Consider the following 25,298-nt stretch of genomic DNA (forward strand, 5'->3'; position numbering starts at 1 on the left):
AATTTTGCACATAACAGTGTTGGAGGCGTTTGCATGTCTTCGGCAGTTCACGTCTGTGCCTGTCCGCATGTGAGACTGCACGTTTCTGAAAGCCGAATGTCTGTATTCTCAGTAGTTGGGACAGTGTCTGAAACATAGCGAGGGCTTAAAAATTTTCAACGCCTTGAGAAATGAGTGACCGAGTTAATGTTTGCGGAAAAGATATTTTTGCCAAAGGCGTCTGTTTAAATAAAGGTAAGATGACGCAAAGAAAGGCAGTTGATTATCGGTGACTTTACATAAGTAAAGGGCTGACTGACGAGCCCTGGGCTCTCCAGATAATTGGCGTCTCGACTAATTGGAGAAACTGGTCGTCGAGAACCACATCTTAGAAGCGAGGGAAATGGGGAATCGGGGAGAAGCATTGGTCGGACACAGTGTTCATTTGTGCGTCGATTCAAGTGGTTACTGAGCTCCCCCTGGGGGCAGATTTTCTACGTGGACCTAGACTCATGGCGATGACTGAGGTGGCCTGGCCTTTGCTGTCATGTCGGATGCCGTCCAGACAGAAGGATGACATCACGGCCCGATAATCATCCAAATGCAAACCTTCAAGCCGCGGTCCTTGATAAGGCGGCCGAGGGAATCACGGGAGTAGAGTAGGGAAGCCCCTCGTGTGTTTCTCCCCTGCTCGTGTCCCTGGGGGGTATTTCATTAGTGATCTGACGTTTCTGAAAACACACGTTGAGGCGTTTGCACTGAACGTAGTTTTTTCGTTCTGAAAAATAGAGGAGAATCCTCACTGTCTTATTTCCTTTCAGATGACGCGTATAGAGATGTCTCTGTGGCTTACCAGATGGAGACCGGGAAAAAAACATTCAGTGCTGAACTAAGAGTCACCGGCGAGGTGAAATGTCAGCCTACGCCGTGTCCAGAGAAAAAGCTCTCAAACCTGTCAGCATGCGACACCATCATGGTCAATTTAACTGGTGACTTGTGTGAGCCAGCTAAGAAGTTAGAACTACATGTGCCACCAGGTAAATACAAACGATGACCCCTTGTATATTTACAGAAACGGTACTTTTGTGTGTGTGGCGGCTTCTAGGGGTCACGGGAACCGATCTCTTGAGAAATCAGGGCCGAGGGCGAGGCAGGTAGCCTGACGTGAGGGGGTGAGTTTCGTGCTTCTAACCCAGTGAACGTCGTAAGCTCGCGGAGGCCGTCCGTTCTCCTCCGTCACCCGCTCCGTGCAGTCCCTCCGCAGGGGAGGTCGTGCAGCTGCCACGTGCCTTATCCCACTGTGTGGTGACGCACAGCATTTCATTCCCTTTCCCTCCCCCACTTCATTCAGTAACTGAATATCGACAGGCGCATATCTGCGCGTTTAAATACAGTGTGTCTGCAGCGTATTGGGGAAAACCACCAAGTCAAGGATTTGATGTTTGCGGAAAGGACGAACCTACTTTAATGCAAAAAAAAAAGGAGCGTTAAGGGTCAGGCGAAGGTCGTCCAGCTGGTGGTGCCAGCTCAGCTGCTGCGGAAAAGGACTGAGGTGTCGCACCCACTCCGCTGAAGCATCGCCCTTGGGAAGGGGCTGGGAGACCGTGAATTCGCTGAATCTCTCACATAGTCTGTGATTCAAGAGGAGCGAGCCATTTAGTGACATTTGGTGATATTTAAACTGAAAAACGCCATTTAACTTATTCATCTTCTCTAAATAGTACTGAAATAAACTTTCGAGGAGAACAGAAAAATAACAATTTTTAAAAAAATGAACTCCCCATACTCTGTGTAATAATCATTCACTGGCAAATCAAAGAGTAAAGGACGACACTGAAGATTTAAATATAAAAACAAAATGGAGGGAGTGTTTTAAAATGTGAAAAACATGCAATTTTATCTAGATGTTTGCTTGGGTTCTTTTTCTTTGAAAAGTAGCATAAGTTCTGAATGAAATGCTTCCAAAATGTGTGATGTAAAAAAAAAAGAAGAAGAAACTAAATGATCGAGAAACACAAAACCCCGAGTTCAGTCTTTTTTCAAAGTAATCTAATTGCCAAAGTCTATATCATGAATATAATTTCAGTGACTATAATTGAGCATAGGGCACACACTGTGAAATATTAATCTTCTATTTCTATACCCTCTTCTTAACAGATCCTGAAAGTTTTTGGTTACGGTACTGTACAGAGATGAAAAAAGCAAATACTTCTATTTGTTTAAATTGGGTACAAACTAGAGGGTTTAATTGTAAAGAAGAAGACATTCGTTACCGGTTTCAATGTGGTAAGAATATTTTTGTAGTAGAAAGTTGTGCTAGATATTGTCTAATTCTTCCTTCCTTCCTTCCTTCCTTCCTTCTTTCCCTCCCTCCTTCCTTCCTTCCTTCCTTCTTTCCTTCCTTCCTCCTCCCTCCCACTCCCCCCACTCCCTCCCTCCCTCCTACCTTCCTTCCTTCTTCCTCCTTCCTTCCCTCTCTTTATCTCCGTAGTATCTTTGGAGTCAAATCATTATATTCTCTATACCACTCAAATTCACAAAATAGACAGATACTTCCCCTGGAAAATAATTTTTGAAATAGTAATAGTCAATTTGTAAGCATTTCCTCGGCAACTGTTATACACAAGGCATTGTAGGAGAGATTATCAAAGAAAGGTGTTGTGAAAAATGACGATACATACGCAGTGAAAGGAAAACCAGTGTAAGACCAGATGATTCAGCGGTGCAGCCAGCCAGCCCTCCACCAGCAAAGCTCACACACAGCTAACTTCTAGAACAGTCAGATGAACGGAAAGTGGGAGGAGAAACTAGAAGGAGCCTCTAGGGATGGATCGGGGCGCGAGAATGGAGCTATCGTTCCTTTTCAAGGATTCAGGATTTTATGATTCCTACTCCTTTTTATTTGAAGCTATTGAAGTGGACTCTCCCTCCCTTGGCATAAGGGAGGCCGTCTTTGGCAAGACAGACAGGCAGACAGACATGAACACACACGCGTGGCATGGCCTGTGACTCCGGCCACCGTCATCCTGTCGCAGGGGTGATGTCTGGCTGTGACACGGCAGTGAGAGGGAAGCAGGAGCAGACATATGATGGACCAATGACCAAACAATGGCCTGAGGTACCCAGTGGTAAAGGCCGACTCGGGCCGAGTCTCGGTTTCTGTACAAAGAACAGTGAACGAATTCTATGCGTTAAGTGAAGGACACTCTCAAAGTCAGTTATAGTTCCTAATGCTGTCTTTAAAACTGAGTGTGGCAAAATAATGCATCGTGATAGTGACGATCTTTTCCTTATTATTTTGACTCTTTGCATAGGTTTTCAATCTAAAAGGTATGAATTACGAATGTGAAATCTAAATAAAAGTGAAATGTCATAGATCGTATTAATATAGTCATGTGCAATACTTATGTTTTACAGGTAACATTAGTCAAGAGAGAGAGAAATTTGAATATGACAACTTTAAACCCAACAGTAATTATACTTGTGTTGCAACAATATTCTATAATGACCATACTGTTACTGAAAAAAAAGAAATCATTCAAACAGATTTTGGAGGTGAGTATTTTACTTACATTTATGTATAAAATTTCTTTTCTTTTTATAGTCTTACGAGTTTTTGAGAATCCCCGAAAATGATGTTGCAGGTGTGGAGAAAGGCTTTCAGAAAATGGACTTGTGTCAAATTTTTAGAATAGAATTTAGACATAAACGACAGAAGATCCAAATCGTAGGCCATCGTGAGGCCACCGGTAGAAACAAAACTGTCGTAAGCGAAATGTCTGTCCACTCGCTGCCCACGTCATCGTCCTGTCTGTCTGACCATCACGGCTCCTCCCGCGGGTGCGGTACCCTCCGCCCCGCCCACTCTCACGTCCAGCCCCTGACAGAGAGAGAGAACATTAGCTAATAAAACCCAAGCATTGATGGCGAAATAGCAATCATTATCACTCAAATGCCCGTAGCACAGATACTAACGGCTGTAACCACCAATAACATCGGGGAAAGAACGTTCTGGAAAAGAATAGCATTTGGGAGACGGAGGAGAGAAGAAAGAGAGACGCGTTAAACTTCCACTCTCAGTGGAAGCGGAGAAGGTTCCAACTGAATTTAGAATCTCGAGGGAAAACTGAGTTAGTTACGTGCAGGATCCTTGATGAGCGACCATCAAAAAAAGAGAGAGAGAGAGAAAGAGATGGTATTGCCCGCCGAGACGCAGGAGAAGAAAGTGATGGAATTTTAAAGAAAATTCTACATTAGAGAAGGAAAGGGTGGTGGGGAAAAAAGAGGAAGGAGGAGTCGGGGAGGATGGGGGAGAGAAAGACTATTACGCAGAAAGCGACGGGCAACATGCCAGAAACACACCACAGCAGATAAAGGTCGCTGTAGCTATAAACAGGCTCGATGCGCCTCTTGAAACACAGACGCTCAGATTTGAGTAAAGTAAGGACATGATTTGGGGAAATTTTGTAGCCTCATAGAAAGAAGATCAAGTGATGTTTTAGGGGGATTTTATCCCTTCGCTATATATAACAAATGAAAAATACGTTTCTGCTGTGATGCATTTGGCCGTTCACACATTCACCAAAATGGCTAAAATTAAAAGGGCCGACGATACCACTGATGAGAATGTAAAGTAATGACCCAGAAAGGCCACTCCAGGTGTTTATCGAAGAGGAAAGACTTGTACACAAATATTCATAGCAGACTCGGTCACGGTAGCCAAATGCCTGGAAACAACCCAGATAGCCAGCGACAGTGGCCTGAGTCGGTGAAGCGTGGCACGTCCCGCGGCAGAGCGCCCCTCACCGATTAATGACGAGAGCGGCCTCTGGAGCTCCGTGTCGGGTGCTGTGTGCCAGACGCGCCCAGGGCCTAGGCTTCGATTTTATTTTGGTGAAATGGATGAAAAGACAAATTTGGTCTCTATTGACAGAAGCAGGTCAGAGGGTGTTTGGGGTCGGGCAAGGGAGATCAGGGGGCCGGGGAACGGCAGCGAAGAACTTCTTTGGGGTGATACGAAGGTTCTATATGTTGATTATATAGGTGCATATAGTTGTCAAAACTCGTCAAACGGTACCTCCAGTGTGTTTGAATGTAAACTATACCTCGCGAATTTGCTATAAGCATTTATTCACATTTTTCATCTCAAATTCCGATGGCTAGTTACTGGGAGCAATGACAAACGCTACTTCAAATGACTGCGAAATTTATCAGTACCACCAATGACGGTTTTCAGTACAGAGCTTCTAGAAATCCCGATAGCCAGACACTCACATGTATGAGAGGGAGGGTGTTCTCAGCTATCTTCAAGTGGGTGGAACACTGAGATGTCACCGTGCCACTCGGGAGTGACATTTCCTCAGTTAAATGACCTCTAAAGTAAGTTTAATATGACCAGTGTCTTTCGTTTAGTTTCATTGTTAATTCATAATTAATTAAAATACTCTCGTCTACGGCCATGCCGCCTTGAACAAGCCCGATCCCGTCTGATCTCGGAAGCTAAGCAGGGTCGGGCCTGGTTAGTACTTCAATGGGAGACCACCAGGTGCCGTAGGCGTAAAAAAATTAAAAAATAAGGGATTGCAAGCTGACGGGTTTCTTGCAATCTGTGAGGTCAACCAATAAAAATAAATAAATAAAATACACTATTAATTGTGCATGCTTATAATATGAAGACTGCCTTCTCCATGTCTTAATTTTTATATTTTATTCTTATTCTTTCCATAGCGCCAGAAGCGCCTCGGACACTCGAGTGCAAGAAAAATGATGCGAACAGCGCACTGATCACCTGGAGCCCTCCTCCCAGTCTATATCATAATTTTACTCTTTGTTATTCATCTTCAGGTAATTTGTGTAGAATTTAGTTGGAAAGCACTAGGAATGGGGTTTGAGGTCTTGAGCCCTCCGATGTCATATAAGCGAGTGACACAGGTGTGAAGTCACTACTCTGCCCACAAGCAAACACCTTCCAAAACTGGACCCAGCCAATACACACAAAATACTGACCGTAAGTGATCGGACACCCACTCGGCCACGGCAGCCGGCTTCGCGGCAGGCGGAGTCCTGGAGTCAAGTTAGAATCCGACTTCCGCAGAAACAAACGTCGTCTAAAACACGGGCAGTGACTCGTTCGATCGCGAGTCTTCCAGATGAGAGGCCACTTGCGAGAAGAAACATCTGGACAACGAAGTGTCTCAAACACTGGTAGCGAATGCTGAGGCTCAGCGGGCCGTCTCAGAGCAGACGCGGCCCCTGAGACACCCCCCTCATTCCGGCAGTTAGATCTGTGAGAAAGGAAGAAACAACAATTAGATCCCTGTGTCCGAGCCAGCCGACGAAGCGATTGAGGGTACCTGAAAGGGGGAGCATGGACTGAGGAAAAGAAAGAAGACAGACAGAATTGCAGGAGGGAGCACAGATTCAAGCCGTGTCTGTGTCCCCGAGTTTATTTAGAACGCACTATTTATAACATTACAATAAGAAAGACAGTAGTCAAGAATCAAGGTTAGCCAGATTACTTATCTAGTAAAACAATGCGATTCTCAACACTCAGAACTCTCTGCTAAACTGTAGCAAGGAATGTGCAGTGATTGCCATGTGAACAGTTACCTCCCGGTTTTTGCCAGCGCTTTACAATCTCAACTTCTTACATTGTTGCCAAGTACACAAATAGCCTTGTTCCTTGTTACACGATTTCACATGTCCCTAAGTGACTCCCCACATCCCTGCCTCGCTGGACGCCTCTGGTACAAACTCTTTGCTCGGCTTCTGTGCGGACACGGCGTTGGGTACCGGTTTTCTCTTGGTGCTTCTCTGGGTCTTCTGCCTGCCATCCCTAGCTGGATTCCTCACTTTCTCCAGCGTCCTTCGTAGGCCAGAGCGCACGTGGAAATGTATAGATCGATGTTGGTTTGCTCCTTTGTAATCTATACATGTCGAAATGCCTGCATTTGCATAACAAGGCTAAGAAGGACGTATCGGGTTGTCAGCAGTCCGATAGGTTGTTTGTTTAGGTTTTGGTTTGTTTTTGGTTTTTTTGGCAACTGGCTCGTTTTTCTTGTTTTTCGATTTTCGGTTTTCGTCTTGTTTTGACAATAGCACGGTTCCTTCTTATCTAGTGCCGCTCGCATTTATGGCTATCCAGACGTAACGCGCAGCCAGGGTGGGTAGGGAGGGGAGCAGAAGCTGGGCCGTGTCAGCCTCGGTGTGTGACCTTTTCCGCAAACTGTCCATCGGCAAGCGAATCCACCCCGGGCAAAGCACAGACTGTGGAAAGCCCCCTTGGAGCTGCCCACATGTGGCAGTCGGAATCGGGGACCTGAGAAGTGTCCGCACCTGTCCCCTGGCTCACTGACACCTGCGGAGCGAGACCCACGCCCACTGCAGCGAAGTCAGGCAGAGTTCATAGGGTTCCCGCACGGTGAAAGCAACTTTTTAAACGACTCTCATTATTTCAAACGGAATCACAGGAATGAAGTCCGTGAACTGTTATTGCCGCTTATGTTACTTCTTAATTAGGTACTAAATTTCGTTTCATTATTCCGTAATTCAATCATGTCCGTGTCTCTGAAAGCTAGGAATGTAAAGTGGAGGGAAAACGTCATTGACATTTATTTCATTCCCTCTGTCCAACGGGTGTTTTTATGACGTTTGAAGATTTTTCTAAGCGTTTCAGTAACGGCCGCCACAGGAGAGGTGCGCGGCTGTGTTCACAGTCGCCACGGCGCAGCCGAGGACCGCGGAGCCAGAGCCAGACGTTCAAAGCCAACGGCTCCGACCGTGCCCCTTGCGACCGTGCGGCGTGCGATCCCGTGGCCAACGCAGTCCCGTGTGTTAACTTAACGATGACAAGTGACAACGAAGCCTCCCCAGTCGTGGAGCAGCTCTGTCCCATTCGAAGGCAAAGCAAATTCCAGGCGCCGCTTCCGCTCGGCCCGGTGCAGCGACATCCAGGGACAAGGTCTCCAAACGCAGGAGCAGGCGGAGGCCTTCAGACATCGGGCTCCATCTCAGCTTTTCCAGCAAACGGGGGAGCCCTCGGCCCTTTCTAAGCCTTGAAAACTTTGCTCCCCAAACAGAAGTAGCTTTTGAAAAATGCCCCACTCAACATCCAGTCGGTGATTTGACTTCTGTCAAACTGACTGAGCGCGAGGCTTCGCAGAACGACGGAAGTCAGCTAATTCAGGGGCGGGATGGTCGAGAGAGGACACTGCGAACATCTGCCACTAGGTCCCTGAGCAGGAGCCCAGTCGGCCTTGAGAGCGGCGCCTTGCCACTGGGCTCGCCGTTGGGTGAGAAGCCGGGACATCCTAGCGGCCAGAGCCCACGTGAGGAGCTGGCGGGGGCCGCGAGTCTGGGGGTTCGCCTGCCGCTCCCCGAGCTCACACCCTTCCTGTCCTCGAGGGGCATTCTCACGGGGACAGGGCACAGCCGAGCTGGCGGGGGTTCCCGAGAATTGGCCCCGTGACCAGGCTGGCAAGACGCTCATCCCCCTGCGGCTCAGCATCCCATGCCAGGAGGGACCTCGCCGAATCTCCCTTTCGTGGCCGGAGAAGCCACATCCCCGAGTGTGAGAAAGAGCTCGGCCTCGTCGCAGCCCCTTGTCTCGCCCAGTGCACACGGACGGTGCGTGCCCTGGTGGAGACCAGAGCACTGGGCCCAGAGCCTCGGTGCCCGGGCCCCAACCTGGCTGGGTCCCGGGCCCCAACCTGGCTGGGTCCCGGCCCCCTGTGAGGTCACGGACAGATGGCTCGGTTCTCTCACCTTTAACACGGGGTGTGGGACAATGGCTAATTGACTCACGTGCGCCACCCAGAGCAGAGCTGGGCACGAGGTGCGGCCTGCTCACCGTTTCCATGGCGACTGCATTCGCGCTGTTATGGCTGTCACTGCGGCCGGGTGGCCTCCACGCTGGTCCTCCCTGAAACCCTCTTTCTTGATGTCACTTGACTACTCAGAAATGGCCAGTGGCTACTGATTTTTCGGCCTCACAAATGCTAACTCTGCTGCCTGAAAATTAAAAGACACTTAAACGAGGGTCTGCTGTTTATCTGCCACCCCAGCCAGAATCCGCTGTCCCTAAACTCAGAAAGCTTTTTCTTCCCTTTGTGACGTTTTTCCCAACCTCACGAGCACTCGGTTTCACTCGCCTTTGAATGCGCAGCTCAGACTCTCCTGCCAGTGGGAACCTGCGCGTTACGGTAGAACAGACCCGGCTATCGGCGATCGAATGGATTCTGCATCTAAACTCCATCGCAGCGCCTAATATCCGTGGTCAAAGTTGGGGAGCTAAGCATCGGAAAGAGGCTCGCTCACAACTCATCTTTCTGGAACATCACAACTCAAGACTTTCGTAATATCCGCCGTGGACCGTGTTTTCTCGGAGAGGGTAGAGACCATCTTCATAAAGTGCCTGAGCTTAGTAAATATTTACGTACCAAATTAATCACACGAAACCCTCCTCTTTAAATATTTGCGTGTGTTTATTGCAGTGGGATTTGTTGGCACGGTAGCTGGCAATCGCGCGTACTTTTCTGAGCACCGAGGACGTGTTTATTTCTCAGTCAGTCAGTTTGGAGTTGACTAAGAACGAGTTCGTGTAGACACCCAATTAAATATGTGGTCATCTTGACTTTTAATGACTAATGAATACTTCCATTTTTTTCTCCTGAGGTTCAGAGTGCTACGACCTGCCTAAAAGTCTGACCGAATATACTCTGCGAGATTTGAAACCTTACACAGTGTATAATGTGTCAGTGCATGCCTTTGTGGTGGGGAAAGTCCGGCGTAAAGGAACTTCTAAGGAGTGCACATTTAGAACAATGGAAGCACGTAAGTTATGGGAAATACATTGATCTGGCTCGTTTGTTTACATCTAGGGTTTTTTATAATAATTTTAAATACGATACTTAACCAACTGTCTCCCTGGGTCCTCTGTGTCTATATCCTTCTCAGATACAATCATGAGAATTATAAGAATGAAGTACGAGGGCGTCTTAACCAGTACAATCTATGAGTTTTCAGGCAATTAAGTACCTACCTGACTTAGATGAAAACAAACGGTCTGTTGTGTGCCCGATTATCCGGAAGATTATCCGCAGACAGACGCCCAGTGACGTCTCGCCCACCGCGTGTGCGCTTGCTAACCTCCCCTTAGCTGACCAAACACTCCGGAAAACACACTATTTCGTCGGCATTTTCCTCTGTGACACTGAACGCCTGCCGTTTTATTAGAGGGCGCATTTCCCATTCGGGGTTCTGTGTCGGTGGCACCTGGCCCTTGCCACCTGTACGGACGCTGCCACCATCGTCTCAAGGCCCACAGCTAACCTGCCTCCCAGGGGCACCTTAACTCCTCCACGGTCAGAGACGAGAGCCACACGTGGGAGCCAGCACTGCGGCCGCCGGGGCCCCAGCTGGCACCAGGCTCGTGTCCTCTGCAGGGCCAGACACGTGAGGTTTCGGTTTAAAAATCCACGTCTTCGAGCTTCATGCTCTTGTTATTGTCCTGAATTTCTGAGCTATCAGGGAGAACAAAGACAGTTTGCTGCCGGTCATGAAGATGCAGCTGGGCAGGTGCTCGTGGGGACACTCCGGCACGGCAAGGGAGGAGGGCGTGGGTGGCACGCAGGCCTTCGGGGTCCCTGATCCCGTCGCGTCCCCCACACCCAGAGCATCGAGTCGTCTAAACACGCATTCACCGAACGGTGCCCGTGACCACTCTGTCTTCCCCCGACAGCGCCAAGCCAGGTCAGGAACGTCAAGATCTCCCGGACGTCAGACAACACTATACGTGTGATCTGTGAGCCGCCTCTGGACTTCAACGGTCCCCAGAAATGCTGCTACAAGTTGGACATCAAAACTGGGGGCACCCAGGTTGGAAACAAATCACAGCAAAATTGCCTCTTCATCGTGGAAGATCTCTACTACTCAACGCAGTACGACTTTGAGGTAAGGTTATAATTTCTGTCATCGCGAACGAGAAGGCTTGTTATACTGTCCTTCCAATAACTGGGAAGCTCTGAAATCTAAGGGAATCGCACTTTAAAAGTCTTAGAAGTTCGACTCCGAACTTTTCACTCTTAGTGCAAAAAACAGTTGTCCAAAGTAAATCTTTGGTCAATATGTTAACATAGTACTTTTATATTATAATATATCACATGTTGATAATATCACCTTCAACATATTATCAACATTCCGAATACCCGGTTTGGTAAACTTTATTTTTCGTACAGCTAAATGATCGCTCCTGTATCAAGTAGCACGTGTCATGCACTATAGATTATTACTTTGCCAGATCTTTTATTTACCTTGATTTTTTGGTCTTTGGTCATGTGACTTTTTAAATTGCAAAAATGGTTAGAAAATAGTAGAAATAAAAAGATATGTACTGGGGAAAACTGTGATACAACTCATAGCAACAAAAAATAGTAGAAATAAATAAGTTTTGACTGTATCCCGTGTCTATCTTATTTATCACTCTTTTCTCTACGGCCGACATAAAATTTAACGAGTAGATTTTTAGAGTGGAATGTTCTTACTATTGAAAATGCTAAAGAGTTTGCATTGTAATTTGGAAATTTTTAAATTTACCTGTTTTTTCAGAGGGTGAGTCTACATTTCTGGTGCTTGAATGTTTTTTATTGTGATTAGTTATTAGGTTGTAAAAGATCATTGGTTTTTACATGTCCCGCCTTTTGGAATTTAGAGAGTATTTTTTACAGTGTGGTATATGATACATGGTTATAAATCTACTGTGAGTACTGGGGAAATGACATATTCTTCACGGGATAAAAGCTGAGATATATATTTTCCGGAGTTATTCTATTTACCAACTCCTTTTAATGATATTATTCAGATCTCTTTTTAACTTGTTTGTTTGTTTGGTTTTTGCCAGACTCTTCTTGCTTCCTTCCTTTTGTCAGTTTCTCTGTATATCTAAACTATTTTTGCTTTATTCGTATCAATACTATGAAATGCAGGTATTTATGGTACTTATGTCTCTACTGTAGGTTTTACCCTGTATCACTGAGAGCATCAGTCTTAATCATTGTAACCCTGTGAACTAATCTCACTTTCACATAAATATAGTGATTCTTACATTGTTTTATTCCCATTTACCCTGTGAAAAATTTTGTGTGCATTTTATGTATAACTCTAGTAAACAGTGTACGGTAGAATTTTCTTTTTAAATAAAATGTAAAAATATTAGCCTACTAATAGGGAATTTAACTTTAAATTACGAATGTTTTGATGTGCAGGATTTTATTCCTTAGGTTTCACTTATTCTTGCTGTTTATTATTACTATTATCGCTAAATGGACTAAGATTTCTTTATATCTTTTTCACTGTTAAATATTTTCTTTTAAAAAATATTTAATAAATATTGAAATAACCTTGCAGTTTCAACTTTAAATTAAAGATAACTAGCCTATTTTTAATGAAAATAAACGGCATCATATGAGAAATAACGTGTTACATTATGATATACAAATTGACATTAGAAAATGATTTTCTCTTTTATTACTGAAATTCAGATCTACTTTTACAATGGGAAATATAATGGACGTTCCACTAGTGTTTCTCAAGCAACATCCTGTAAGTTATTAGTTGGCTATATATTATATTTATATTATGTTATTTTATATTCACATCATATTTAATTATTACATGTTTACATTATATATTTTCCATAAGCATAGTATTTTAAGTTATCTGAAAAAACATGTACAGGTGAACATCATATTAAAATATAATATCTTCAATTCAAAATAAGAGATTCGATTATTAAAGGATAGATTTTATAAAATAATCATGAAAGAAAGAATTAAACCTACATGACGACATCTCATAAAAGGGCATTATTTAAAGGAAAGAAAATTGCTCTCCTGTATTCTAATTACTCTCTTGAGATATAAAATGCTTTTATTGATTCCGAAGAATAATATAAACAAAATTCATAACATCAGAAATTCATGTATTTGGTCTCATTCTAAATATGTTATTTTTTTTTGAAACTCTCAAAATAAATAAAAATCTTAAAATGTAAGTACTTTAGAGGTGATTATTCAAGAAACCCAGCAAAAATATTTATATTTGACATAATAATCTCTCTTCATGTGTTATTTTTCATTTCTAGATAATTCTAAAGCACTGATCATATTTCTGGTGTTTCTGATTATTGTGACAGCAGTTGCCCTGCTCATTGTTCTCTATAAAATCTATGATCTGCATAAGAAAAGATCCAGGTAAGAGTTGGTTTCAAAATGAAAAAATATATATATAGTAATAACAATGAAAGCCCTCGTCTGTGAGGCGAGTTTAGAACCAGTTAAGTGAAAAATGTCCCGATGGCACGAAGTCTAGTTTGTCACTAAACTTTCAATCGAGGATTGTTAGTACGATCTTATTGGTTTATAGTAAATCTTATTTCCTACATGGACTAATAAGGTGGTGGATTTCTTTTAATAATAACCCATGAGAGAATGTGTGTCTATTCTTTTAGTACACAGTGGGTCAGGGGGATCTGGGAGTGACACAGGCAAAGGAAAGCAGAGAAATTGTCTGGAGAAATACACACATTCCTTTGGCCAGGATCGACTCCATCTTATGAAAAGCAAGCGTTCCAGAGTAACTGAGTCACTTAGCTGAGTTTAGCAGACGCCTCGTGGCTGGTTTCTTCCTCCCTCGTTTTTTCTTCCCTGTCCTCTTCTCTGCTCTCTTTTCCCTTTATACCCCCTTCTCTCCTTCCTCCGGGAAGTTCATTCACTACAAATCGAATGCCAACTGAATTCTATGTTTCTGGAGAATGTAGAAACTTACAATTCTTATTTTCACAGCAACTTAGATGAACAACAAGAACTTGTTGAAAGGGGTAAGTATGAGTTTTTTGTTTTCTGGTTTTTTTACTGACAAGTTCTCCCACACCCCCCCACCCACCCCACCCCACACACACACTTGAATCCATTCATTTAAAATAAGAATTAACATTTTTATCTAACCTGGACGTCCTCCGTTGATATAATGATGAAGCATAATGTATTTATTTAATCGACGAGGATTAAATCCAAGATGTCAACTCAATGACATTGGTGGGAACCCCCAGCAGGTGGGTGTAACACTAACCCCGAATCTTGACTGTGTTTAAAGATGACGAGAAGCAGCTGATGAACGTGGAGCCCATCCATGCAGATATTTTGCTGGAAACTTATAAGAGAAAGATTGCTGATGAGGGAAGACTGTTTCTGGCTGAATTTCAAGTGAGCGCTCTTCTTGATACGCGAGGAAAAATTTGACTCAGTTATCAGGACAAATCCAATTTAAACGCATCGCCTTTATAATCTACCCCGCATGACACTGCAACATCGTCCAAGCAGATATTATTAGCAGATCTTTACAGATCAGAAGAGAGACACCTAGTCAGGGAACCAGTCGATATTGGAAAATAATGCCTCATTGTAGTAATACGTTTACGATGTTGTGTCATGAAACCTATTTGGCTGATTTTGGCCCTGTGCTCTCAGTAACCGTTTCAGTATGTTTTTAAATGAGTTTTAAAGTGGCAAAGCAATTCATTCTAAATTTCCTCTCGCTGACAATTTATTCTAAAAGTATGGGCTTTATTCTCAAAGCAGTCTATCCTTCCTTTTTTTTTTTAAGTGTTTTTGGCATAATTCCTCAATGTAAAAATTCAACGACCCTGTGTGGCTCGCTCAGGGGTATAAAGGAAGCACGTTATGGGGTGTCTCGTCTAGCCGGCAAGGGGAACACCATTTTCTTGACTATGCTGTGACACAAGGGTTCGGTGTCTTCCAGAGCATTCCCAGGGTGTTCAGCAAGTTTTCCATCAAGGAGGCTCGAAAACCCTTCAACCAGAATAAGAACCGTTACGTCGACATCCTTCCTTGTAAGTGCTGGCCGGGAACGGGCTTCCCGTGCGTTTAGGCTGCTGCTTATTCATCATGTCACTGCTTATTCACACGCCGCTTTTCTCCGAGCAGATGATTACAACCGTGTGGAGCTGTCTGAAGTCAACGGGGACGCAGGGTCGAACTACATCAACGCCAGCTACATCGATGTGAGTGGGAAGCTTCGCGGCTACGTGACTTGCTAGCTTTAGCGATTTGTCGTTGAGCACTTTCATCTTCCTCGCATCCACGCGCTCCGCTCAGCTCCTCCTCTGCCATGGCAAAACTTTAGGAATCTTATTAGAAAGAGTTTCAAGTAAGCCCATGATGTCACTGCCACGAACAAGAAAATCGCAATTATTTGCAAGTCTAGATAGTTCTCTTTTGCTATGGGTACTAGGTTTCAGTCAGGATTTTTCTCTACAAATAAAGCGATACTAAGAATCAAAATACTCCGGTACCCAGTATGTGCTGGATATTAGACGAGATGATCTGCCGTGTATGTCACATTAGCCGTGGCCATGTGCACCACGCTGCAGGGGTGAGGCTGGGAGTTCTGCCCGTTAGGCCACCTTGCCCGTGTTCAGTTAGTGATGGTTTGCATTGGGATTCAGACGCAGGCCTCCCTGACTCCGAACCTCTGTGTTTTAATTATGTACCGTTGCATTTCAGCGTGGATGCTGTCATGGACTCAGATCATCCATCCATTGTATTTATCACAAATCAAATACGGAGAGTTTATCCAAAATAGTTTAAAAAAAATGTAATTTACGATATAAATTGTTAAATAAGTAATATACCACACGAATTTCAATTTTTAAGCAGTATAAATTTATAGAAAGACTGGAAAAAATCTTCCTCCCACTCAACCCACCATCTGCCTAAGACCCCACTGCTTTGAAGAGGCGAACTCTGTGTTGTTTCTTATTCGCGCAGTGTTTCTTTAAATATAAACAAGAAAACATCCACATTTGTTATTCTCTCCCTCATCCGAAACTGTTAACATAGTATTCACACTTTTCTGAACCGTGCTTTATTCACCTAAAACATTTATCTTGGCTATATATATACATCATTATAAAGAGCAGAGGCCAGCAATTTTCCTTAAAGAAAAAGCAACTGAACTTGAAGGGGTCTTTTGTCTGTTTATACCTACCTGAATGTATAAACTTTTAGTGGAGTGGGTGAAATGATCAAATTATAAGAACATATTTATTTATTTACACAGCGTATTAGTTTCCTAGGGCCGATGCGAAAAAGTACCGCCACAGACTGGGGGTCTCGAAACAGGAATTATTCTTTCTCCGCTCTAGAGGCTAGAAGCGTCAGCAGAGTCATGCTCCCTCTGAATTTTTAATTTGCTAAGAATTTAGATAGTCTCTGGAAAAAAAAGAACTTCTGTTGTCTACTGAAATACGACTATGTCGTCGAGTCGCACCGACATTTCTCCGGCAGGGCCGGGAGCCCCGGAGAATACGTCTGTGCAGCCTCTAGGTATGGACTTGACATAGCGTAGTCACTCGATTTACACCATCATGTCGCTGAATCCACGCGTGTCAATAAAACTACGTCCCGAGAAGTTTCACGGAGTTAGCAAAATTAAGCAGTTTCGTGGCCCATGTGGCCACATTTCCCCTACGTGTAAAAGGTCGTCTCTTTGTCTCCCTGACGGCTGAGCTGAACTTAAGGAATGTGGTGAGATAATCTGAAAGAAATCAGCACATCTTATCCGCCTCTGTCCCCTCCTACCTCGGCACCAGGAGCGGAGAAAGCAGGCACCGTAGATAAATGGAAGTTATCACATCTCTTCTCTAGGGCGGAGTCTGGGTAGAAATGTGGGGTAATCTCGGGATGATTTATTGAGAGAAAATGAGTAAAAAATCCCAACGGTAACTACGTGGCCGGTAAGGAGGTTTAAATTGTGGCGGATGGTGCCGTAAGGTCTGGCAGGACGCAAATAGAGAAAAGCCTGGATTACTCTTGTAAATGGTTTTGCCACCCCAAATGAGGACGCAGGCTAGTTTTTTAGGGTGTTCTGGGTACACAGCGAAGACACGTGGAAGTTATGAATATTGTTCATAAATGCTGACTGACACATTTGGCAAAGTTGCACGCCTGATCACGCGTCAGTAAAACCCCCCTTATGATTTGAAAACGCTCGGGGACACCCACAACCGAAGAACAGTGGATCGGAAGCAACATCCTCTAACTCTCGATTTTGCATGTAAAGGGATAATCGAGTGTTTGTTCGGTAAATGATGCCCCTTTGTGTCTTTCAAACAGGGTTTCAAAGAGCCCAGGAAGTACATTGCTGCCCAAGGTAACTTATCGGCTTGTCCCCTGTGCCTTCCGAGACGCTGTTTCTTAGCAGTTTTAAGAAGGCGTTTCTTAGCTTGCATTTGTTTACCTCCTAGGTCCCAGGGATGAAAGTGTTGATGACTTCTGGAGGATGATCTGGGAGCAGAAGGCCACGGTCATCGTCATGGTCACTCGCTGTGAAGAGGGGAACAGGGTGAGGCCCGGAGGACCCCCGGGGTGGAGGTGGAGGGTAGGAAAAGAGCACGCTGGCATACGCGACCTCGCAAAGTCACAAGTGCCCGTGCCTGACGACGAAAACAGCAGCTCTCTGTATTAATGAGCATAACGTTTGAATAAAATCCTCACCCTTGTAGAAAACTACACTCTGTACACCTATACATACATATGGGTCTAGATGAAAAAAATGTAAACATTTCCGCTTAACGGCTGGGCTTCAATTCGATGCCTGTTTCTTCGCGGTGTCGTAAATTTAGTACATGTCTACGTGCCAGTTTCACAAGTACTTGTGAGTACTTGAAACAAGAGTGACCTTGGGCAGATGGGCGGCAGTTAACGTAACGCGCGCGACTTTAGGAAGCGTGAGAGCCTCCGCATGCCCCAGCCTGAATTTAACCTGTGCAACCACACCCTTTCTGCCCACCACCGAGCGCGTCCGTTTTGCACGTACGGCTAAGCCTGGGTGGGAGGGGGACCCCTTCAGATGCCTTCATGGGAAACGGAAGATAGTTCAAGCGCCCAGCTTCAGGTGTCTACGTGCTTAAAGAATATACTTCTGTTTTGAGAATTTCAGATGACTACGTTCTGTTTGACTTTTTTTGTCGTTGCTTAAAGAATATTTCATGAGAAGTTCATTGAAATGAAAAACTGGAATCATTCATGATTTTTAAAACCTAGAACAAATGTGCAGAATACTGGCCGTCGATGGAAGAGACCAGCCGGGAGTACGGAGACGTCACCGTGAAGATCAGCGAGCTCAAGCGGTGCCCCGACTACATCGTCCAGAAGTTCATCGTCACGCACGTGAGTCCGCTTCCTTGCGCGATGTCTGGTTTCGTCTGGCTTGTCTAAAAAGGCCCCCGCGGGATGGTCAATGCGAACAATTAAAATATACCTGGGAGAAATTATTATTGTCATTATTTTCCCAACTATGGGCAGTGAACACACAGAGGAGTTATTTGTAATGGCCTGCAGGAGGAAGAGTTGGGTTAGAACTCTACCACGAGACGACAGGGTCCGTTAGGTCCCTGGAGAAAGCAGTTGTCGTCCACGCCACCCCGAAAGTGTTTGTAATGCCGACCTTCGAAGTCCAAAGTATAGCGCATGAAATGTGTGGAGTAAATGATCGAAATTATCGAATGAACGATAAACTGATCCGTATTCTCAACGTGCTCGTTGCCATTATGGAAGAATATTTGTACGAATGGGACAATTACGTAGGAGAGATAAAATGTTTAGTTTGGAAAGAAGACTCCAGGGTTCTAACTAATAGCTGAGACGGGGTCCCCCACACGTGTGTGCGATTCCGCTTACGGAACGATTAGAGCGGGCAAATCTGCAGACCGAAGGTCAGTGAGCGGTTGATTGGGACTGAGGAGTTAGACCAGGACCCGGGATGACAGCTAATCGGGGAGGTCCATTTGGGGGGTGGGGGTAATGAAAATGTTTTGTAATCAAACAGCGGTGATGATTTTACAATTCTGTGAGTGTAATAAAAATTTTACACTTTGAATGAATTCTATGCTATTAAGATGTGAAAAACATCTTAATAAAGCCGTTTAAAAAATGGAAGTCTTTACAGATAAGGCTGAAAATTTCTCTAAATTTCACTTATTGGAAGGTTTTCAGTAACCTGAATGGTATTTATGATCCAGATACATTTTCTGCAGTAAAAATCACCAGTCGTGTATTTATGCCGGCCTCCCAGGGTACCACTCATTGTCACACGCACAGAGGGCTGAGGGACAATCCCAACAATGGTTCAGGGGTAAATGATGGACGAAGCCACGAAGGCCCCGTCTGTAGCTACGCTGACACGTGGAGGTCGGAGCCGACCTGGTTGCACTGACCAGTCTGATGTCACTGTTCTTAACTAACATAGTGGCCTGAAAGTCCCCAGCAGTTCCTGCCACACTTACCCTACGTCGCTTACCTTCTGCTCACTGGTTAGCGCACGCCGGTCCAGTATGACATCTCAGTGACCAGTTATTAATTGAAAAGGAACATGTAACCATGGCTTAACGAAGCGCCCGAGGAGTTGTTTGCACTGGTCCCCTCCCCGCTTCCACTCATTTACGTCAGGTCATTTGCTTTGAACGACGCCAGCGACAAAATCAGCTCAAGGCAAATATGATCTCTCGGCTAGAAAAAAGAAAAAGTGACCGGGAGAGAGGTGGCTCACATCCAGTTCACCAGCTGGCCGGACCACGGGGTGCCCGAGGACCCGCACCTGCTGCTCAAGCTGCGGAGGAGGGTGAACGCCTTCAGCACCTTCTTCAGCGGCCCCATCGTGGTGCACTGCAGGTGAGGCCGCTGGCCGGCGGGGTCGTCCCTCCAGTGGGCGCTGGCTTCAGAGGACAGGCTGGGAGGGGGCCCCTAACCCTCCGCCCGCTCCCCAGGGTGCCCCTGCTCCTCCGCGGTCTCTCTGCTCCCCTATGGGTCCCCCGTTCCCTGAGGTCCTCCTGCTCCTCCGTGGTCTCTGTGCTATGCCGGGGGTCCCCCCTGCTCCCCACGGGTCCCCCTGCTCCCCCGGCAGATTCCTCTGCTCCCCGTGATTTCCCTGCTCGCCCAAGGTCCTCCTGCTCCCCCGCGGTCCCTGTGCTCCCCGAGGGTCCCCTGCTCCCTGGGGGACCCCCTGCTCCCCCGCGGGTCCCCCTCTCCCGCCGCGGTCACGGCTCACGCGCGTGTCTGTGTCGCCAGCGCGGGCGTGGGCCGCACGGGCACCTACATCGGCATCGATGCCATGCTGGAGGGCCTGGAGGCCGAGGGCCGCGCGGACGTGTACGGCTACGTGGTCAAGCTCCGGCGGCAGCGGTGCCTCATGGTGCAGGTGGAGGTACGGCCCGCGCCTGCCGTGGGGGGCAGGTCCTCTTAATTTCCCGAAACCCAAGCAGGCGGCGAGCGCTGAGCACAGTCAGAGCACCTTCAGGGCTGTTGGTGCTGGGGTGCTGTGGGCGGGGGGACCCAGGGGGGGGGGGGACGTGTCACATTTAAAAACAGAGAAATTCCATGGTCACGCACGGGACTGCACGGGAAATAAACACGCAGAAAACCGATCAGGCAGCATCTCGTAACACTCAGCCCAGGGACGGGGGACAGCATGGCGGCCCAGAGCCTGGTTTGCAGAACTAGACTTTCGGGGTTCACGTCTCGCCGTGCACCCCTGTACAAGGTCGCGGTGTCACCCGTGCCTCTGTGACACGGGACGCTGAGCGCGTGTCTCCCCTGTTACGGCAAAAAGGCGGCTCAGGTTCAGCACTTGGACAGCTGCCCGCGGCCTGGCGGTGGCGCTTGGTCCGCGCGCGCACGAGAACGTTCGCCGCAGCCGGCGGGGGCGGGACGGGCACGGACGGTCGGAAAGGCCCTAAATGCGCATCGTTAGGGACAGGCAGACAAAATGCGCATGTGTGGACTCGTGCGACACTCGCCCTGCCGACGCCGCAGCGACGCTTCCAGGTCTGGACCTGGCCTCGCGGTCACATGCGCAGACGAAAGTGACCGTGGAAAAAGCCACCAGTGAGACGTGCTGGGCACAACTCGCGTGCTTTTACGAAAACACACGAAAATGTGCAATATTTATAGATACACAGAGGTTAGTGTAGACGCATAAAAGCAGAGTGTTGACCAGAAAAAAAAAAAATTTATTTCCTGTGGAAAAACTAAATAGGGTCGAAGGGTACCACCAAAACTCGGGAGAGGGAGGCTGTGGAGGAAAAGGCTGCACGTTTATCAGAAACGTGTTTTTTATTTTAAAATAGTGAATTCGAATATGATAAAAGGTTAGGAGTTGTTAAATCTGGGCTTGGCATAATGTGTTTCTTAACGAATTTTCTGTTTTAGAAAGTTCTAGAAAACTTTTTAAAATATATTCTATCAACTTGTTTTTTTCCTCTCAGATATAATGTAAAATTTCTTATAGTGTTATATATTACTCATTTGGCTTCCTGACTCAGTAATAGTCGCTGAAAGAAGCAATCGATAATGTTTTTGATTTTTTAGGAATAAGATAAAAGCTATGCCTTACAGTAAATGTCTAATCTACTTAGCAAGCTATTTTTTTTTTCTTTCTGGAAAGAAAAGGTCTAAGGTGGAGCTTTTGCTCAGATTCCAGAGAAGAGCGAGCACCAGCTCACAGAGCATTTCACTGTTACAGACATCAGTTTTCTTTTCCATACGTTGTCCCGATACGAGAAAAAATATGGGACTATGTAGTTTATTGAACTGCGATGCACAGGACTAAGCCGTCAGCTAATTATCTGTATTTTTCCCCTGAAATGCTAGGCACAGTACATCTTGATCCATCAGGCCTTGGTGGAGTACAACCAGTTTGGCGAAACAGAGGTGAACTTATCCGAACTGCATCCCTATCTGTCTAACATGAAGAAGAGAGACCCGCCCAGCGAGCCATCGCCCCTGGAGGCAGAGTTCCAGGTGATGACAGCAGTCGTAATAATTGCGGATGGATTTCGCCGGTTGCTGGTTACTTTCCAGTGCCGTGGAAGTCACACAGCTGTTACGTGGGAAGCGTGTTTAACTGCGGATCTGATTCTGCAGCCACTCCTCATTAAGCTGGTCTGAAATAACGTGTAAACATAATGGTACAGAGCCACGGCACTGGCCCGCCAAAGGCAATGTAGCATCTCGCCTTTAAACGCCGCATCTGGTTTGGGTTTGTAAAGGAAATAATTAGAGGAGTTTACGACGACGTAGGAAGCTGAACTGGCCGGAGCCGGGAGACAGAAAGCGAGGGATAATGGCGTGTCCTGACCCGTTTACGAGGTGCTCGCTCTGAGAGCCGGCCCGAGGTGCCATTCGCTCCGGCCGCAGAGGGCGGGCACGGCTGTCTGCACTTCGCCCACTTACCAAACATGTTTTGCAGCTTTTCTCTCGCGTCTTTTATCTCCAGTTTACTGGACCTTTCTGTGAACCACCGAACTGGTGATCTCAGAGTTTCCCAAGACTGGTTCGCAGAGCCGTGTGATGTGTCGGGTCCAAGTGGGCCGAGATGTGGGTGGACAGGCAGCGAGCGTGCCACCGAGCAGCTCCGTCCAGCCGCAGACCTGCACCAGGGCACGAGCCGGCGGCTCACAGGGCGGCCCCCAGCACAGGGCTGTTTCACTGCGTTCTTGTACTTTCAGCCGATGAATCGCCTGCAGTGAATGCACGAGCTCTTCCGAGCCGCCGTGCGCACGTCAAAGCGGGGAAGCAGTCTTGCTAGGCCAAGGTGGGGGGGTTGCCAGAGACGATTGTTGGATCATTTGACGTTAATGATCTTGAATCGAAAGAGCGATCAGCCAGTTGGTTTTCTTTCTTTTCTGAAGAGACACTGAGCTCTCTGGGGAGCTGAGCTGTGTATGTGGATGACTAGATTAAACCCATCTGGGATTCTTAAAAATGGCCATTCGACAGTTTTGGAGGCCAAGGAGTTGAGGGTGTTTGCAAAAGAATGATGCGATGGCAGACGATAAAGAGGGACGTGAGCACAGAGAGGAAGTGGCGAAGACGATGCGGTGACAGAATTTCCGATTGCTGAAGACACTGGAAGAGATGACTAGGAACAGTAGAGGTCGTTTCCAACAGCACGACGGCGATGCAGTCTTTGGAAGGAAAGCTCGAGGGAGGGCGGAGAAGGCGATGGCCGAGGAGCGAGGGGCAGGTCGTGGCAGGCGAGGAAGGTCCCACGCAAAGAGGCCGAGCGTTGGGGACCGCATCCTCGTCAGCGAGGAAGTGACCGGCCTGATGGCAGGCCGCGAGGAGAGGGGCGCGCAGCCCGCCAGGTCCCAGACTAGATGCGGTGACGGACGCCCCCACCGCAGGCCACAGGATGGGAGCGCGGGGGAGTCACATCTAGGGAGCTGGCTACCTGTGAAGGAGGAGTGGGTAGGAAAGGTTTGCGTCGAAGCAGGGAGCGGAGAGCACACGTATCTTTCCTTCGAGTCGTGATTTAATGGGGCAAGAAGGGCGTGGTCAGCTTCTTAAGGAGCTACGACATCCCTCGTGGCGTCCCCAAGGGACATTTAGGTTGGGACCGAGGATCGGGATGGACAGGAGTCCGCTGACCACAGACCAGGGATAGCCGCCGGCTGAGAGGAGGCACCGGCTGAGAGGCTGCTGGGTGGCCGCGCTCGGTTCTGTGTCTGACATTGTCAGGTGAGAAATGACCGTGGGCCGGACCAAGTCTACGAGAGAGAAAGGAGCATTTGAGAGCTTCGCCGGTAGCAATGATCGGTCTTGCTGACCGATGAACTACTGTGGGTGACAGGGAAGACAGGCTGGAAGGCGAAAATAAATGAAGCACCGACTCTCCTCAGCGCGACTCGTGCCTTCTGCAAACACTCTATCTGGAGAGTCCACTTCTGATCATTGGAAAAGAATTTACCATTGCTTTTTGCACTCTGGATGATGCTCAACCCCTGCAGAGTGCTTTCGACTTACACAAGAAAACACCGTGCTGCTTTGCTAACCAGTAGCCCACAAATAGAAACCGTTTTCTTTCATTTAATTGTATGTATCTAGCTCCAACTCACCATGTCAAAGTACTAAACGCCTGAGCGATTTAGAAAGAAAAAGTCAGAGGCAAAATCCAAGATGGTGAACTATGTGGACTTCGCAAACCTGGATGAAATACTATTCTTTAGGGAGCATGTTATGCCTTAATTAATAATAGACTAAGCCGATATTGACGTTTTAAAAGCGTTTTCCATTCTGTTTTTCCTCTCAGAGACTCCCTTCGTACAGGAGCTGGAGGACACAGCACGTTGGAAATCAAGAGGAAAATAAAAGTAAAAACAGGAATTCTTCCGTCATTCCATGTATGTAGTTTACTTTATTATTATTATTATTTATTTATTTTTTTTTGCATCACATAAACTGAAATTCTCTCCTGGAACTGTTTAACGTGAGGCGTTAGCAAACACACAGACGGCGTTGAAGCACCTTTCAGCGCTGGGCTGGCTGTTGAGAACCGTCAACAGGCCCCTTACGATGTGGTTGAAGCGAATTCTTTGAACCTCAGACATTCACGGTGAACCGTGGACTGTACTCAGCGTTTCCTGTCTACCGGTCATCGCAGAAGCGGGTTGTCGGAAGGACGAAACTTCCGAAACTGGAGAAAAGCGACATGGCCTCTTTTCCAGTTCTGCCTCATCTTATCTGGTTCCAGTTATTCACTCCAGGGCAATCACCTAATGGCAGAGATTGCGAGCTTTCGCTCCCTATGCGCTTTCTCTTTATCCCTGTCTTATATCTCGGAGGTCGAAAGTGCTCTGCAAACTGCCCGTCATCCAATTTAACAGATCGTGATCCGCACGGTGTTTCGAATCCTGCTATTTAAGCGTTTCGATAGGACCGCATCGGGTACAGCTCTAATGCCATTCACTTGCACACACTAAAATTAACGTGGAGAAAATAGGATGCAAGCTAGTAAGCTGGGCAACAGGATAAATCGGACCAGTGCGTGGTTGACCTAGTTAATTTCTGAAAGATTCCTCATAAAGTTGAAAATATAGACTTGATGGTGATGTGGCTCATCAGATCATTTGATCAAGTTACTAGACAGGAAATTGAGAAACGGTGAGAAATTATGGGCTAAATAATTTTCTCGATTAAATAATCATTATCTCAGATACCTATTTAAGAGCGTTAATTTAATGTTAATAGTATGTAACTGAAAACTAGACTTTTGCCTAAGCTATGTGTTTTATTAACTTACACATGCATTTTTAACATATCAAGCGGAATAATAATACTCCGTGGAAAACTAAAGTACGTGTATCAAAAATTGAGTAATCACATGGAATGTTGTGATGTCCATTTGTTATTTAATATAGAGTTACGTCCCGTTTTTTTCCTTCTTTCTCTTAGGCTTCTTTTTATAAT

The 25,298-nt window shown here is 46.3% G+C and overlaps 1 protein-coding gene and 1 pseudogene across 1 annotated transcript in view; both read left to right on the forward strand.

Annotated features, from left to right (window-relative positions):
* The window catches only part of PTPRC (protein tyrosine phosphatase receptor type C), an 85,173-nt gene that overhangs the window by 52,114 nt on the left and 7,761 nt on the right, over positions 1-25,298 (forward strand). Inside the window, exons 6-24 of the mRNA XM_039883499.1 lie at positions 801-1,016; positions 2,137-2,265; positions 3,397-3,534; positions 5,707-5,823; positions 9,652-9,810; positions 10,718-10,929; positions 12,516-12,576; positions 13,118-13,226; positions 13,818-13,852; positions 14,128-14,237; positions 14,794-14,884; positions 14,979-15,055; positions 17,169-17,205; positions 17,300-17,397; positions 18,099-18,224; positions 19,567-19,724; positions 20,121-20,256; positions 21,702-21,851; positions 24,142-24,232. Coding sequence (XP_039739433.1) covers positions 801-1,016; positions 2,137-2,265; positions 3,397-3,534; positions 5,707-5,823; positions 9,652-9,810; positions 10,718-10,929; positions 12,516-12,576; positions 13,118-13,226; positions 13,818-13,852; positions 14,128-14,237; positions 14,794-14,884; positions 14,979-15,055; positions 17,169-17,205; positions 17,300-17,397; positions 18,099-18,224; positions 19,567-19,724; positions 20,121-20,256; positions 21,702-21,851; positions 24,142-24,232 — 2,250 coding nt within the window. The remainder of the gene's footprint in view (positions 1-800; positions 1,017-2,136; positions 2,266-3,396; positions 3,535-5,706; positions 5,824-9,651; positions 9,811-10,717; positions 10,930-12,515; positions 12,577-13,117; positions 13,227-13,817; positions 13,853-14,127; positions 14,238-14,793; positions 14,885-14,978; positions 15,056-17,168; positions 17,206-17,299; positions 17,398-18,098; positions 18,225-19,566; positions 19,725-20,120; positions 20,257-21,701; positions 21,852-24,141; positions 24,233-25,298) is intronic.
* On the forward strand, positions 5,428-5,536 carry LOC120619391 (uncharacterized; annotated as a pseudogene).

This window comes from Pteropus medius, unplaced genomic scaffold, assembly GCF_902729225.1.
Source record: "Pteropus medius unplaced genomic scaffold, Ma_sr-lr_union100, whole genome shotgun sequence".
Lineage (NCBI taxonomy): Eukaryota > Metazoa > Chordata > Mammalia > Chiroptera > Pteropodidae > Pteropus > Pteropus medius.